This window comes from Oreochromis niloticus, linkage group LG1 (assembly GCF_001858045.2).
Source record: "Oreochromis niloticus isolate F11D_XX linkage group LG1, O_niloticus_UMD_NMBU, whole genome shotgun sequence".
Classification (NCBI taxonomy): Eukaryota; Metazoa; Chordata; class Actinopteri; order Cichliformes; family Cichlidae; genus Oreochromis; species Oreochromis niloticus.
In genome coordinates, this window is record NC_031965.2 from 7,178,369 (window position 1) to 7,194,979 (window position 16,611).

At 36.9% G+C, this 16,611-nt stretch overlaps 1 protein-coding gene across 1 annotated transcript; it reads left to right on the plus strand.

The window, feature by feature from the left end:
• Positions 1 to 1,771: 1,771 nt before the first annotated feature.
• Positions 1,772 to 15,451, plus strand: LOC100703294 (receptor for retinol uptake stra6). The gene is made up of 17 exons (XM_005458902.3): positions 1,772 to 1,993; positions 2,180 to 2,246; positions 4,065 to 4,150; positions 4,224 to 4,363; positions 4,623 to 4,789; positions 5,353 to 5,460; positions 5,827 to 5,894; positions 7,332 to 7,411; positions 7,554 to 7,615; positions 7,716 to 7,878; positions 7,980 to 8,055; positions 8,289 to 8,422; positions 8,974 to 9,091; positions 9,191 to 9,292; positions 10,127 to 10,290; positions 10,503 to 10,640; positions 12,106 to 15,451. Exons 1-17 carry the CDS (start codon positions 1,893 to 1,895, stop codon positions 12,363 to 12,365), a joined length of 2,034 nt encoding a protein of 677 aa, XP_005458959.1. The 5' UTR covers positions 1,772 to 1,892; the 3' UTR covers positions 12,366 to 15,451.
• The last annotated feature ends 1,160 nt before the right edge of the window (positions 15,452 to 16,611 follow it).

The window sequence follows — 16,611 nt, forward strand, 5'->3', positions numbered from 1 at the left end:
TTGGGACAGCCTTCGTCGTGTCGCTGTGACGTAATCGGCCTTCAAATGCAGCCTCTGAAGGATGGATTGAGATACAGCGGGTATACAGTCAATAAGGGAAGAGGAAACAAAAGTAGTTAAACTGAAAACAATGCACACAGGATAGGGGGACCTTCAAAATAACACAGGAACCTCACACTGAGACAAAACAAACATGGAGACATGACTGAAACACGGGTCACAGGAAGTAACAGTTACAACTTATCATGCTGTAACTGCTCATTATTATGTTATTTCTGCTTAATGTATTTTGTCTTTTTTGGGAAAAGCATTAAATTCAAAATACAAATACATATTTGAATATATAAGTATATGTATTATACTTCCCCCCATGTATTTCTATGCCTCTGACTGTCACCCTTCCAATATTTAAAAGGTAAACAAACAAAAAAATTATTTTGACCAGACTGTAGTCAGACATCTGACTACATCAAGAAGTAGTAGGATCTTTACACTCTGTACCACGTGTCTTTACATTGCCATCTACACAGTGACCTTATCAAAGTATTATTAAAATGAGTTAAATTCCACTTGAAATGAGATTTGAAATGATGAGTTCTATGTGGTTTAAATGAGCGTTGGTGTACCTCAGCCAAATGTCAGCTTGATAAGAGACGTCAGTCAGTATTTCTTTACCTTTTGATTCAAACACACTGCCACTATCAAAGAGACACAGCAGAGGAGAGGAAGTGGACCCCTGCTGCATTTCATAGAGACATCAAACTTGTTTTTTTATGCTTGTAAGCCTGATTTAAAGAGCAAGAAACTGAAAACTCTTATTTTAACACAAATATTTTTCATTCTAAACTGAAACTGAGCTTGAAGTCTGGAGTTTAAGAAGTTCAGAACAGCATCCAGCACATCTGTGGTGATCTTTCTATGTTGAAAGAGCAGCATTTGAGCCTTGTGGATCCAATGCCAGGCCCTTACAGTCCCACACAGTGGATCAGATCAGCTGGCCCTCTGCAGCTTTATGACGGAAACTCACCAGTCCAGATTAAAACACTTTCAACTCCCACAGGCACCTGATTTCCCAGCAAAATATGCTTTGACTCAAATGGTGCCATTAAACTTTCTTTTAAGATACACAGCATGAGCACTGGAAATCATCATAAAGTCCTGCTTCAGCTGCAGCTTGGAGAAGGTGAAGGTCTGTTGTTAGTGTTTGTCCTCTTCAGTGGCACTGGATGCTCGTCACATGGTTTCTTTTTGTCTCATTTTTATTTCATAAAACTTGAAATCGAGGTCCTTACGTCACGTGTCCCAATCTCATTTTCACCTTTCTGTCACTCGTTCACACAAAGGTTGCCTCTGTTTCAGTGAGAGATTTTCATCTTAAAAGATTAGTCTGTTAAGTAACAAGCGGAGGGAGGCAAACAGGTTGGTGCCATTTGCTGTGCAAAAATAACATTACCTAATCTGAATGACAAACCCATAGAGTGGTAGGTGAGGATCATGAGAAATATCTGCACCACCAACCTCAACAATACATTTTTTTGTTAACTTGACTGTTAATTAAATCACTTAACGTGATGCTACAATGTCTTTGACCAAATGTTATTCTATAAATCACTTTTAAATGATTAAGTGGCAAGGTTTAAAACATTTGTTCCTCCACTTGCTTCATTTCCCGTGAATGTTAAACTTTGCTCCGCTCTCCCTCCCTTCTGTGCAGCCCTTAATCTGCTGCGTTGAGTTATTAGCTGGACTGGAATGTGTCGGGGTTCTTGGGCCAAGCTGTCCTGACACGTTGCAGCAGCACCAACAGACCGCTGACTAGAGCTGGACCAGGAGGAGTCCTCTGGATCTTTATTTGTCCTGCTTCACCTGTATGACTTAATTAAACAGCTGCAATGAATCAGAGCAAAGAGGAAGTTGAGCCTTTTCAATATTCCTATTATGACTATTCAGACTGGTACTCGAACAATGCAGAGCCTACAAAACCACCCAAAGAGTGAGTATAAAAAAGTTGAGTCAAAGGTGTCTAATGGGGCCATAAGCATTGATTATTTGCACAGGTTGGGTCCTGGTACATCCACAAGGTCAGAAAAGTGCTGAGATGTGGTGGTTTGACTTGTTTTAGGTTTACTTTGCACATTTTTTAATGATGTTTTTATTCTTCATTTTTTTTTTGTCACAGAGTTATTTTACCATGTGACCCTACAGCAGATGACAAGCTCTTCCATATATGCATATTATCGATATCAGTAAGTGTACTTCTACCTGACTACTCTCTTAAGGACGGGGGGTTGTTTTGTTGGGTTACTGCAGATTAATTGGGGTCACTTAAAATATAGTATAATGTCAAACTTGTTGAACACATTAGCACTCTCCATCACCATAATCCAAACACCGAAGGAGGGAATAATTTAAAGAATGCTGTTCTTCTAAATCCAGTACAGATCCACAGATGTGGAGAATCAATATTACAGTGCACTAACGTTGTTCTGGTTGTACATGGTGACACAACACCTTACTCAAGTCACTGAGTGTTGCTTTTTTTTCCTTTAAATTGTCACCACCTAAGTTATGATCATATGGGAATTAATGCAAACTATTAAGTTAGCATTAATTTAACGGACCTATAGGACTTTGCTACTGTAGTAGCACAATGAAATGTAGTATTTATAACTTTGCTTCATTAATGTATAACTGTAAATTGTTGTTGTGTTAGTTAGGTTAAAATAAGTCCCTTTATAATTTAAAAGGTGTCTAAGGAAATGCAGCTTTAAAAAGTAACGTATTATATAATACTCTTTACTTTTCTTATAAGTAATGCAATGCAATTAATTACTTACTTTGTGATTCATTACTTAGTAATTCATTAGTAATTCATTACACTACTCATTAAAATGCAATAAAAATAAGAGCATGTATATCCACTCCTCAAAGGCTGTATCGCCCCACAAGCACAAGAACTGAAATTGGCTGATTGTAGCGGGAACCAGAATCAGAATACTTATATAATAAGTGCACAGAAAAACGAGTTTGTTAGATTTTTTTTTTCTATCCACTTGTGTGCAGATGACTGAAGAACGCAGTTTTTAACACAAGCAGTGAAATAATTTTAACTGTAATGAAATGACTGAATTTAGTTCAGTAACATGCTACATCACTGTGTTGCTGAAAAATGTAGTGTGATTAGAGTAATGTGTTACTTTGTTACACCCAACACTGCTTGAACATTTAAACTATTCTCCTTTTAAGTGGAACATAAGAGGATGAGAGAGGTTCATGTCCCAGTAAATCCTTTGGTGCATTTTCCAGAAGTCTGTCAGTTGTCTTTGTTCCCAAAGGATATGCCATTTAGGGACTTTTACTGTCATTTAGCCTTCAACCAATTACGAATGAACACAACTAACTCAGTCAGAAAAATCCTTCTACTGTGTATAGAATGGACATGACCCAATTTCATTGTACAGTAAACAATCTGAAAAACTATTAGGGGTGGGTCATTAAACATGTTTTCTACCAAACAAGGTTATTTATTTGAGGTTCTTCTGACTTATAGGTCAGTTCCTGACATATCTACAGTGCTGTGTTATTTTGGAAAGTTGAAGTTTTAATGAGCTCCTGGGGTTGGCAAAGTCTGAGAATAACCGGAACTGATAAATGCAATCAAATACAACTTAGCCCTGAAAGATAGGGGACACAGTAAAGCCTTATCATTTAGTGACACGACAGCAAATTAAGAATAATGTTTGCATTTCACCATTTGTACCTGAAACGAATGTCATAATCCTGTCTAAATCAGATCGTCCTATCATTTCAAGGAAGCATTCGATTACAATTGTTTACAATTGTTTACAAGTGTGTCACAAACGGTCTTTTTTATGAGTCTGCCAACATTTTGGGGCAGCTTTTGACAAGGGGAAACTTTTAGAACAGGCTAGCCTAAGGCTACTTTTCCAGCATGTAATGTAAAAAAATGTTTACTATATTAATATATAATGACAATCACTGATGTGGCATTAATTGTATGATGCGTAACTGAAGATCTTATAAAATTTTGTCCTTCCATCTAGCTGGTGATCATGTTCATCCTGGCAGGTCTCACCAGGAAAAATAAATTCTGCCAGGGTTTCACAAGAGGATCCTCAAGCATCTTCAGGTAAATTTGGTAAATACAAATTTAACTGCACATTTGTCTCATGTTATCTGAGCCTCCCTGTGTGATCTCACAGTCCAGCCAACTTCCTGGATCAGACTCAAAAAAAGGGAGTGGTTATGGCTGTTTTTGGACTGGTGTTCAGCAAGCTGGCAATGCTGGTGATTGCCCCAGACCCTCTGCCTTTCTCCAAAGATACTCCAGCAGATATTAAAGGTAGAAATTTGAATGCTTGTTTGTTCTTTAGTTGTAATGAAGAATTTAATGGCTTTAGTTATATGGTGGTTTGATTATCATGCCAGTCAGTGGTTTTCGAACATACACTGCCTTAATTATTATCCCTTTATTGTTATGAATCAGACTCTACAGTCCTCCATGCGAGTCCTTGTTTTTCCATTTTGTCTATACTAATTAGATTAGAGGTTTCATTTTAGGAACTGACATGTCCTGTCTTTTTTTGGGTCATTTTTTCCAGAGTACATGAAGATAATCGCCATATTTTATTACCCAATCCTGTATTATCCTCTGTTGGTATGTGGAACTCTGCAGCGCAAAGCAGGTTATGTGTTTGGGACACTGCTCTCCTTCACTCATTTTGGAGTCCTGGTGTGGCAGAAATTTGACTGTCCAAAGACTCCAGAGGTAAAATACCAACAAAAAAAATACTGATGTATAATGTTTAAGGGAAACGAATGAATTTCATATCTGAGAAGAATATTTTCTTTCAAAGTTTATGTTGCCCTTCTGTTTTCAACGTCAGACTTGATATAAAAAATCCTACACAGATTTAAAATATCTGCTGAATTTAATGACATTTGTTGCTATGCAACCTCATGGTAAATTTAGAGGTGCATGAACAAGCTACTGTGGCAACACTTCAACCAATCCCAAAGATTTTCCTTTCCATGTTTCAGTTTCATGACATGCTTGTACAGTGTTGATCTTGCTACTAGTTGTAGCAGACACAAGCTAGTCTAGTTAAAAAGTTTTAAAACAGTGCAAAAGCTGGAAGAAATAAAACCCAATCAAGATGGGAACAGCCAAGTCTGGTTATAATTGTTCAACATTTGTCATTTGTCTTGTAGTAAGTCCTTTAGTAACTGATAATTTGATATAATTATGGGTTTGTATAAAAACAGTGATTACATTACATTACAATTGGAGGAACTGATACTTTAAAGGACAGCATATTTTATTTTTTACAGATCTATAAATACTATGCTCTACTCGCAAGTCTGCCTCAGCTGGCCTGCCTTGGATATCTCTGCATTCAGTTCCCTTTGCTGTTTGTGAAAGGACCAAAGACCGACGAGGTGAGAAAAGTCAGAATACACAAACATTTCAACATTCTAAAAATGTATAATATATATCTCTGGCTGTGGCTGGTGCACATGAATAAGTACGTAACATAGTTCAATTATGTAAAACAGAACTGTGATTACAATGAGCAGCTTGTGCAGAAAAAGAACAGGTTTAACCCTGTGTCCTACAGCAGATTATCACGGAAGAGGTGACATTTTCCCACCTTCAAATATGTTAATTCAAGACTTATACTTCAAAAGCAGATTAAATCCCCGACAAACACTAATTGGTAACATTGAAATCACACAGTTATGAAGGAAATTAAACTTGTAGTTATGTTCTGAAATACTGACACCTTAAAATGTTTTTGCTCACAGGACCTTGACAGCAGCTACTACACCAACTATGTGAAGTTACTTCTTAAGAAAAAGTCCTCAACTGTCAGGTGAGCAGAGATGAAAGAGTGATTTACTTTATGAGACTCAGTCAGAGTGGTGACACATAAATAGAGGTCGGGATCATATTTCAATGAAGATGACAAAATTTGTAATGAAAGCTTGCTCAGTGGCAGTTTTGCTGCTGACTTTAATGTTTTCAGTTCCAGTTCCATTAACTGTGCCATTACAGTGAGCTAGCAGCTTACCTTGTTGCAGTGTGATCATTTTCTCACTTCTCAGTGTCAGAATGTAATATGTGACAAAGGCCTGATAATATTTGTAGGTTTATCTTTTTAATACATATTTATAGAGTAGTATTTGCTAAAGATTTTCTGTATTGTATTAGTTGACTGTCACTGGTTCAAAGCCCAGGCTCCACAAGTTATAAGCTAAAATAATCGCTGTTTTGGAGTAACTTCAAAAATGAGATTAGTGGAGTCTAGCATTTGATACTAAATCAACTGATCATTTTTTGCTTCTCTAGCTTCATGCAAATCAAATTAATTGCACTTTCAAGCCACATGCCAAAATTATTATTTTTTGTGTGTGTTTTAAAAGTGAGATTCCTACAGGTTTCAATTGTGTAATGGTGTATAATCCTTTAAACCCACAAATATGTTGAAATTTACCACATGTGTCACCACATGTATGCATGATTTTCATTCAAAGTAAAAGCATTTTAAAACTGTGGATTACCTGTATTTGCTTGCAGCTTCAAAGGTGATAAAATTGGGATAATTAAAACAACCAAAGTCACCTTAAAGATCCAGGTTACTGTTAAGACTGATAGGAAGAAGAAGAAGAACAAAGTTATTTTCAAAACAAGCTACAAAGAAGTTTACATGCAATTAAAGAAGTATGAGTGAAGTTTATTACATAAAGACAGACCAAAAGCAAGTGACAGTATTAAAAATAAAGTAAATGCTGAATTAAAAAAGATGAAGTGTTAGCTTTGTTTATCTTCAACATAAGGTAGTATTTTCTAAATTCTTTGTAGACAAGGTTTTTTAATTTTGAGAACTGCAATATGCATAAATACACAGCTAAGTTAATATCCTTGTTGAAATTTTATTTATTTAAAGAGATTATTTAAGTATTTATTAAAGATAATACTTACTGGAAGAGCTAGATGTGAACCAAAATAGGAGGAAATATAGTACTACAGTATTGCAATGGAGCTTGTGGCCTTGAATTGTTACTGTAGAAAATGTTTGGTTACTAGCGTAACCCAGATTCTCTGAAAACCAAGGGGGTTATGAGAGATGATTCTAATTCTGATTATCTGATGGATCACACTGGAGGGCGCTTCCCATAGTGAGGTACTGGGGGAGGCTTGAAAGGGAACTTGCAATTCAGTTGCAATCCACAATACATAAGTAAATAAGTAAATTAAATATAAATAGCATTCATGTAGTTTGCAGCTGTCACGACTTGTTCTCTTGTAGTTCATCAGCATCTGACAAACCAGCGCTGGCAGAGCGAATTCTGGAGGTGATTAAGGGTTACATTTATATTCCTGAAAAAGGTGAGTGTTCTCATACAGATATATTTTTTATGTAACGCTGACTTAACTTCTTCTGCATATCTGACATATTGGAAATGCTGCAGTAAGACTGGAATAAATGCGACTCGGTTTTAAAGACCTACTTGATCATTTTTCCTTTCAGTGTTTCATTTTCCACTGAAGCTGGCGGTATCATCTTTTGTTACCTGTGTGGCTATATATCATGTGAGCTTAAATAAGCCAATAATACCTTTTACTATTTTAAAATGTCATACCATCTTGGTTCATTTGTTTTACTTTCACCAATGCCTGTTTCACCCTACAGACTGCACTCTTGATAGTTGTCCTGGTGGTGCCCACTCTCCACATTGTTCGTGCTGGTATTGATGAAAATATCGCCTTCTTGTTACTGGGTTTTGGGATTGTATTATCAGATGACAGGATGGAGGTTGTTAGAATTGTGACTTTTTACACATGGCTGCTGGAAGGTATGTGAGTCTGTTTGCTGTCCCTGAAACAAAATACTAAAGTATTTTTGTTTTAAAGTAAGACTAATTTGTTTTTTCTTTTGCATCATATTGCTTGTTAGTATGCTACCTCTGTGCGATGACCCTGTCTTGCTTGGTCAGCCTTATTATGCTCATGAGGTCCATGGTTCGCCACAGGTATGTGCAGTAAACCCTCAGAGACTGGAGGCATTGGTTAAAGGAAAATGTATTTTCTTCATGAAAAGTTTACTTATTCTGAATACTGATTATAGCCTAACCCCAATATTGCAAGACTTCTCATTGTTGCCTGATGATAAGTATTTCAACTTTGTTACTTTTTTTTCTCTAGATTTTTCTCAGACAGGCCTTCCTGTCTGAACCTGATGTGTAACTGGCCTATTGTGTTTCAGATCAAACCTAAGAGGACTGTATAAGGGAGACATTTACAAGATTTGCAACAGCCAAAAAACCATGCGTCCGTCTAGACCTGGTGTTGTCTGTTGGATGGGCTTGACAGGATACCAGGCTGCAATCGTCAGCCTTGGTAAAGCTTGAATAAACTGCATCACTGACTTTAGCTTTAAGAATAATGCTGGAAATGCTGCAGGAATACCACATCATGAAAAGAAAAAAAAAACCCTTCGACTTGTCCTTTTAATAGGGATTGTCTCTCAAAACCCTCTAAGATTTTTGTCCGAAGAAAAGAATTACAACTAAACGAGACAGGCTGTTGCTCTGGATGGCATGTTCCCTTATTACCATGAATGCACTCATTGTAGTTTACTAAAGTATTAACTATGTAGTAATCCAGCTTTGCAAATGCTTGTGAGTGATGCTTGATAAATCCTATAGTGCTGGCCATTTAAAAAAAGGCTTAGGGGCAAAAAGAAGAAGCTCTTTGAAGAAATGGAATAAGATTTTAAGATTTTGCTTTTGATCTTTTTGCTCATTTAATTACATTAGAAATGCAGAAATAGCAGAAATCAAAACATTTCAAATGGACTGATTTGTTAAAAAATGGCTCAGATGAAAAAAAAATACTTTTAGAAATGCTTTTAATATTCAAAGTGGCCTGTTTCTGTGTTAACTCTGCAGGAATGGCTATCCAGACCATTGTGTTTTTCATCTGCTTCTTGTTCCTGGTGTTTTTGATCATTATCCCAGTGTTTTATGGCCGTAACATCATTGTCTTTGAAATTGCAGGAAAGGCATGGTGAGTAAGCAACAATTCATATAGCCCTTTCCTTTTTTTTTCTTTTCATGAATCAATGATTAAAAACACTTTTCATTTTCCATCTTTGTGATGTCTCAGGCCAGCCTGGCTCACGCTGATACTGGTTACAGGGCTTCAGCATGTGACTGCTAAGTTCGCTTTCATCAAACAAAAAGCCAGCACAAGAGACCTGAACAACAGGTGTGTTTGTTTAGTCCCACTCATTTGTTGGAATAAAGTTTAACTAGGTTTTGTTTATTACTTAGACATTTCAATTATTAGTTGTAATTTGATTTTTTTTTGATACTAATAAAAATGCAATGCAATTCTGAGGATGAAATTCTTTAATTATTAGTAACAAGTGTCAATTATTTGGTTTAGCTATTTTACAGCATAAATGATTACTTTAAATTACAAAGAACTGCATAAATAAATAAATGGTTTTTCAACTTTTAGTGCTGAAGGCTTTGTATCGCCAAAAAAACCTAAAGAAGTATATTAAGTAGATTACAACATGAATACTTTCTCACTGGGGTTCAACTTGTTAATTAGAGACATGCAGCTACTTCTGAGGACACTGAGGTCTTTATTTTGTGGGAGATGGGGCCTCAGAGAGTTTCTGTTGAGTAGTTTTAGCTTTAGGCTGAAAACTGATTCAAAGACATGCATTTAATAGAAAGAAATTATTTAATTTATATAGACTGTTAAAGAATAATGAGTGGGTTTATTTAATTGTGTACCGAGGTTGCAAAAAGTTGGAGAACAAAGAACAAATCTAGCTGAAAGGGTTGAGATTTCTTGAGTTTTAGGACCTATTATGGTCCAACCTCAAATACCATTTCCCACAATGCAACTCAGAATCCTTTATTTATTATTACTTCATTTAAAAATGTGAAGCCTCCACTCATCAGAGGTCAGAAATGACAAAGCACTTTCAGGGTCACAAGCTCTGTCACAGGCTTCGTATTGCTAATGTAAATAACTTCATGTTTACACTCAGTTTTTGCTCACAGTCTCCTCTATGATGCTTTTCAGAGAGAGTCTGTTCCTCCTGACGTACCTGCTGTTCCTAATCAACACTGTGGTGGGGCTGGTTGTTGCCATATGGAGAATAGTAATAACAGCTTTGTACAACATCATCCATCTTGGTCGTATTGACGTCAGTCTGCTGCATCGCACAGCAGAGTCCTATGACCCAGGTACGATTCATTCAATTTGTGTAGAACCATGGAATCCTGCAGTACTGAGGAATAGGCTATATAGACCGTTGTGAACACAGCTTTTATGTACAGCAACACTGTTACTAATTTTGATAATCTTGAATGACTTGATGATAATAACAAAAGTATGCAATTGCATTTTTCAGACAGTCTGGCTTAAATTCTACTCTGTGACCTTTGACTCTATTTAGCCTACTGCTACTACACCCACTTCCTGAAGGTGGAGGTCAGTCAGTCACACCCGGTGATGAAGGCTTTCTGTGGGCTGCTGCTGGACATGATGGTTGAGGGTGGGAGAGCTGGACAGAAAATACGAGATGCAGAGGAAGGTAGAATTCCTGAACTGGAAACACAAAGACAAACATCCTCTCACACACACGCACAAACACAGTCCAGCTTTTGTGCCACTTCATTTAAAACATATTGAACATTAAGTATTTAATAAGTATGTAATAATAGTGCTTTATGAAAAAAGGCTTTGTGAGCAGGAGTGGGAGTTGTTGTAATACCTAGAATGATCACAATGGGAAAGAACTCAGCAGTGCTGACTTTAACTTCTGTTCCGAAGTCCACTATAAAATGTGTCACTCTCAACATGTCAGGCTCAGCTCTACACTGTCAAGCTTAATTATCCTCACTGTCAGGAAGAGCTTTTACAGTAGACTCAGCTAATTGCTAATGCTAATGCTGTGGGCCAATCATACTTAGCAATGTTTATTATTTAGCATTTCTGCTTATTGCTGCCATTCTGAAATCTGCATCCTGGCAATCCTCACTTTATGATCATTACTACTGCATGTTGCAATCGTGTAACATTGTTAGTATATCATAAATGATAATAAATTTAGCTTACAGGAAAGAGCAATATTTAACACTTTAGAATGGCACGCCACAATTAGCACAGGACCATTGTGTTTTCATAAAATCCACTTTTCTCTACATTAGATTATAAGCTGAGACTCTCTGATAAATATGCTTGTAATGACAAATATCAAAATGGATGTTTAGTTGTGTAGCTTTGACTATGTTGGGTCTGTCACAAGCCCCGCTGGATTAGAGACTTATTCATCATGAAGAAAACAAGACAGTCAGCAATCGATCGATTTACTTGCAAGGGAGGCCTCGTCGGTATCTGAGAAACGCACTTCGAATCTCATTACGAATGACCCCAACCACGGCCTCCGCTTGCTGCCTTTTATTGGGAAAACAGTTCACACAATACACATTACAGCAAAACAACGCCCACCATAAAACCCCCCAAATGGTTCTAAGACAAAGCACTGTATGTATATGTCTGTGTGTGTGTGTGTGTGTGTGTGTGTGTGTGTTATGTGAGAATGTGTGTGTGTGTGTGTGCTCCTGCTGACCAAAAGGGTCATAAAAGCAGGAAGCAACATCACAAGAAACAGATCTTCCAGATAGGATGTATCTGCAAAAAAAAGCCTCTCCAGCCAGTCAGAGACAAAGAAATTCCTTTCATCACAGAGTTAAAACAATGTAGAGATGGTAAGCATAAAAATGACAACATTTAACAATTCACTTTAACAGACTACAATTTCTAAACCCACCGAGCTGCCAAATACAGATGACTTTGAGTGTTTCTCCACAATATGTATTCTTTTCAGTGACACACACACGAAGCATGCTTATGCTGCTACATGGGGTTGTAGCAATTTCTTAGCCACTGTTTTCAAAATACAACATGCATACATTGATACATGACACTAAGCATATTCAGCCCCTTGGTTTGCTGTCTCGTTCTGCCCTCAGCCTGCTCCTCCTTCATGCTTTCAGGGATTCAGGAGAATAAGCCAAGCAAGGCGAACAGCAGTCAAAGGATTCGCTCTCGCTGGCAGCTGATGTACACACTGGTTAACAACCCCTCCCTGCTGGGCTCCAGGAAGCATTTTCAGACTCTGCAGAACTCGGAGAACGTCCTGAATGGCACCCCCAACCGAACCTCCAAAAAGGGCAGCAAGACGGAGGCCAGCAAGCTGGGCGCAGAGCCAGCAGAGCCCACTGAGACCCCCGAAAGCCAAGAAAAAACAGAATGAGTTTGAGTTGGCAATATAATTCAAAATTGTACTGGGTGTGATCTGCATTAAACAAACCTGCATGTGCCAAATATAACTACTTCAATCAACCGCTTTGCTTCAGAGTTCTTTTAGCATTTAACTTATCTAAATAGTTGTCTAAATGATTCTGTGTTTATTTCTCTTAGGTTAGCTTTAGGCAACAAAAACATTATGTTAAGATCACATCCATAAAGTACAAAAGTACAGAATATATGTACTTAAACAGAAGTACAGATACTAGTGTTAAAAAATACTCCACTAAAAGTTGAAGTACGGATTCAACTTCTATACTCAAGTAAAAAAGTACCAGCTCTGAAATGAACTCAAAGTAATAAAAGTAGCTCTTTGGAGGGTGTTTCTACCACCTATTTTTGTGCAAAGTTAACTGAACCCTGTGCTGTATTAATGTAACGATAAAATAATATCAGTAGAGGGAACAAAAAACTTATTTCAGTCTCGTTTTTAATTCTAATAAATGTATTCAGCTTGAATCAATTATGTACAACATAAGAAGAGAAAAAGAAGGAAATTAAAAAAATAGCTGTGTTTTCTGTTGCTTACATTGAAGAGGCTGATTTTGCCTCTAAAAGTGAGTATAGTCAGGGGTTAAAGTGGGATTCAGCAGGTGGAGGAAACCTAAAATCAGTTCTAATGGCTCAGAGTGGGGAAAAGAAAAGAATCACAACTCACATTAATTTCTAATGTGAGCTCCAGTAGATTTTCTTAGTGTACAAGCTGTGATCAGCTGACCTGCTGCTCTTTGTGGATTTATACACCTGATATTAACCAGATGTGAGCAGATGTTTCATAAGCTGTCCTGACTGATTTCTATTCTGACAGTATTCTGTTTAACTTTTTACTAGACAGTCACCGTGCACAAGTCACACACTGTTCTTTACTTGAAACGCATCACAGTACAGACTAACTAACTTTTCACCCTGCACTAATCTGTAGAGTATTTTCATAAATAACACAGTTAGGATTAGTCTACTTCAGTTTTTGTTTCACAATATGAAAAAGCATGTCACATGTACAGACCCAGTATCTGATTTAGAATAGAATAGCCCTTTATAGTCATGTTCATGTACAACAAAATTATGGAAATTATTATTTAAAAACATGAAGACATCATGTAAGCTTTAAACTAGTTTATCAAATCCTAATGAGGAAATAGCTCTAGTCCTTACCCTTATATCTAACCTCTCTTCTTCCTCTTCCGTCCTGTCTTTCTTATCTTTCTCCATCTCTGAATGAAGTTAGCTCTCTGACTTTTCTCTCCCTGTGAAATAAGCAGCTGGATGTTTAGCTAGCTAACACACTGTGAGACAAACTGCGCACAAACAGTGTTTTTGATGATGCTTGTTGTGCTGATAGAAATGTTGTATGTGAAATTACCTGCCACTAAAAACATGTCACTCCATTTTTGTTTTGTCCTCTTCTGTTAGGCTAGTGAGATGCTGAAGTACTTGTGTTGTGTCGGTGTTGTGCCTGAAAAAAAGAAAGCATTTTTATGCGACATCCCCTGGTGACTAATACATGAACAGGACTGCCTGTCATGAGTTACTGTTCAGGCTTAAATCGGTTTGATGTTTGAAGGCCCGCAGTGACGTAAAATAACAACTCCCTGTCAAATGCTTTAAAACAAAAGTAACAAGTCTGTTGTGAAAATGTAAGAAGTAGAACGTACAGATATTTATTTTAAAATGTAGGGTGTAAAAGTAAAATGTTGTCAGAAAAAAAACTACTCAAGTAAAGTACAAATACCTGAAAATTCTACTCAAGTTCAGTAGGTTTCTGTACTTCGTTACTGTATGTGTAACAAAGTACATCACAGGCATTGTATGTGATGTTTGTGTTTACTGAGATAGCTCACAGAGCTCCCTCACACAACAGTTAGAGCGTCAGTTTTCTCTTTGCCACAAATTGACTCCACCAGTTAAAACTACTGATAGTGCTGCATGGATACACTGAAACAAGCCTGACCCAAAGGAACCACTGTGCATTTCTCAGTGCCAGAGAATAAAGGATGGGCTGAGAAGTTCCCTGTCGGTGCCCCAAAGGGTCAGAGACCCTAGGTAGTCTACAACTTAATATGTGGTTATAACCTTGAGGTTGATTGGAGTGTCTATCACTGAAGTATCCCTGCAGAGTGTATATCAACCAACCAAAAGGAACTTTGAAGAAATGTGGCTGTGAAAATAAGAGCCAATGAGATTCCTAAAGAAATATTAATAACAATGCAGGTCTCAGCTCATGTATGAAAAATATAATTCAATTTTGTTAAGCTATACTTTACAGTATTGTTCAGTTAGTCTGGAAGCCTTTTTAATTAGTTAATACTGACTTGCATGACGCACAGACTGATGGCGGTGTTCAATGTCAGCATCAGATATGCAGCATGGAGTCAATAAGCAGTCCTAGTTTATTTTTGTCTGGGGGTAATGTAGCTATGCCAGCGCATACTGATTGTATATTCGTGTTCTCAGTGGTGTAGGAGGATTTTTAAGACCATGGACGGGCGAATTTATATATAAACCAACTTCACAGTAAAATCTCACAAGCTGAAGATGCAAATATTTTACATTTACTCTAGTATAAACATTGTTTTCTGCTGCAGAATACAGTGTACGATATAGTTAGAAGACTGTATGTGTGTATGTTTTTAATTACATTTCAGCTTTGTCACAATCATTGGTGCATCACATGGTATTGCATGTTATCTCATATTTAGATACCTAATTACAGTTTTCTATTAGTTTACTATATTTGCTGTTTTACATACAAGTCCTGAAGATAAATAAAAAGGCAAAAAGATAATGTGCTAGTTAATTTGCATATTTTTTTCTTAAGTCATTCTTTTAAAACTATGTCAATATTTTTTAAAGAAAATTCACAGTTTTTATATGAATTTATTTTGTTGATGACTGTAAATTACTATCCAATAATGCATGCATCTCCCCTGCTCCCATTCCTGGTGAATGCAGCTGAATTCTGTAAATTTTAATGCCTTTAAAAAAATTTATATTAAATACTAAGAATATTAAGCAAATAAATTAAATACTATATATTTATGGTTTAATACAGTTCTTGCTTGGTGAGTGAAAATATCCTGAAATGTAAATGTTTCAGACTGGGCTGACATCTTATTACTGTTAAAGAAAGACAATAAACTAAAAGGGTAAATAATGGAGGACATGCTGACCAGCGTAAGGATATAGTACTTTACTGTAATTTAACAGTAAAAATTTCCTCCTGTGTACTTTTCCAAATACCAGAATTTATCATATGTTTAGTGTTTATTGAGTGTTTATTTATAGAATGCTTGAACTGTACGGGTATATCTTTGCTGCGGGCATTCTCTTAAGACCACTCTCAACTGCTCCATTTCATCACTGAGTGTCAATTAAAAGTTGTTCTGAGTGATCATCTTTATCCTGTCATGAAACATTTCTGTTCTGATAGGAATGACTCCAGCCACATCCCAAGACTGGTTACTGAATAATCTGATGAATATAAATATGACATAAATCATATGCTATGGCCTTCACAGGGTTAGACACGTTAGCGTGCTCTCCACCATGGCATCAAAAGCATGATTATTTGTTTGAAGAATGGTGCTCCACCCCTGCTACGTGGATTAGAAGGACTTGGAGAATATACTGTAGGTATGCCAAGGTACACTGACAGCTGTGCTGGCAGCATGTCGTAGCCCACTTTGAATTTTGAGGGAGAGGAAAACAATGTTTTTTTCAAACTTTATTGAGGTACATAGGAAAAGGGCAGTTACAATATTTAAACACTTTGGTAAAAACATACTGTTTCCTTTATCACAGGGATAAAAAAACAGAAAACAGACAACAAGAAATACTGATCTAAAGTTATTATTTGGGCCATTTTTAAGACACAACATACTGTGACTCCACAACAGGCAGCATGCAGGTCCTCTAACACTGTGCCCTGGGAAAAACAGCAGGACGGACACATGACCCAGATGCAACAGAGCAATAACAGAGCACACACACACTCATAGGTGCTTCTACGTTTGGAGTAGGGTGTCTACATTATATCACGATAGTCTTTTTAAAGCAGCCTTATATTTGGAGTCAACACACTTCTTCTTATTGGACATGTTTACCGTATAGCTGAACAAAGTGCTCACAGTTGCAGTACACAAAGATTTGATGTTTTTTCTTTTTTTGTGTGTGTGAAACAACACAGTTTTCAT

What these genes read in the sequence shown, in the direction of transcription:
- LOC100703294 (XM_005458902.3), top strand. Translation starts at nt 1,893, where the DNA reads ATGAATCAGAGCAAAGAGGAAGTTGAGCCTTTTCAATATTCCTATTAT. An exon ending in AGCAGAGTCCTATGACCCAG is followed by an intron (nt 10,291 to 10,502) that starts GTACGATTCATT and finishes GACTCTATTTAG; the next exon opens with CCTACTGCTACTACACCCAC. An exon ending in AATACGAGATGCAGAGGAAG is followed by an intron (nt 10,641 to 12,105) that starts GTAGAATTCCTG and finishes TCATGCTTTCAG; the next exon opens with GGATTCAGGAGAATAAGCCA.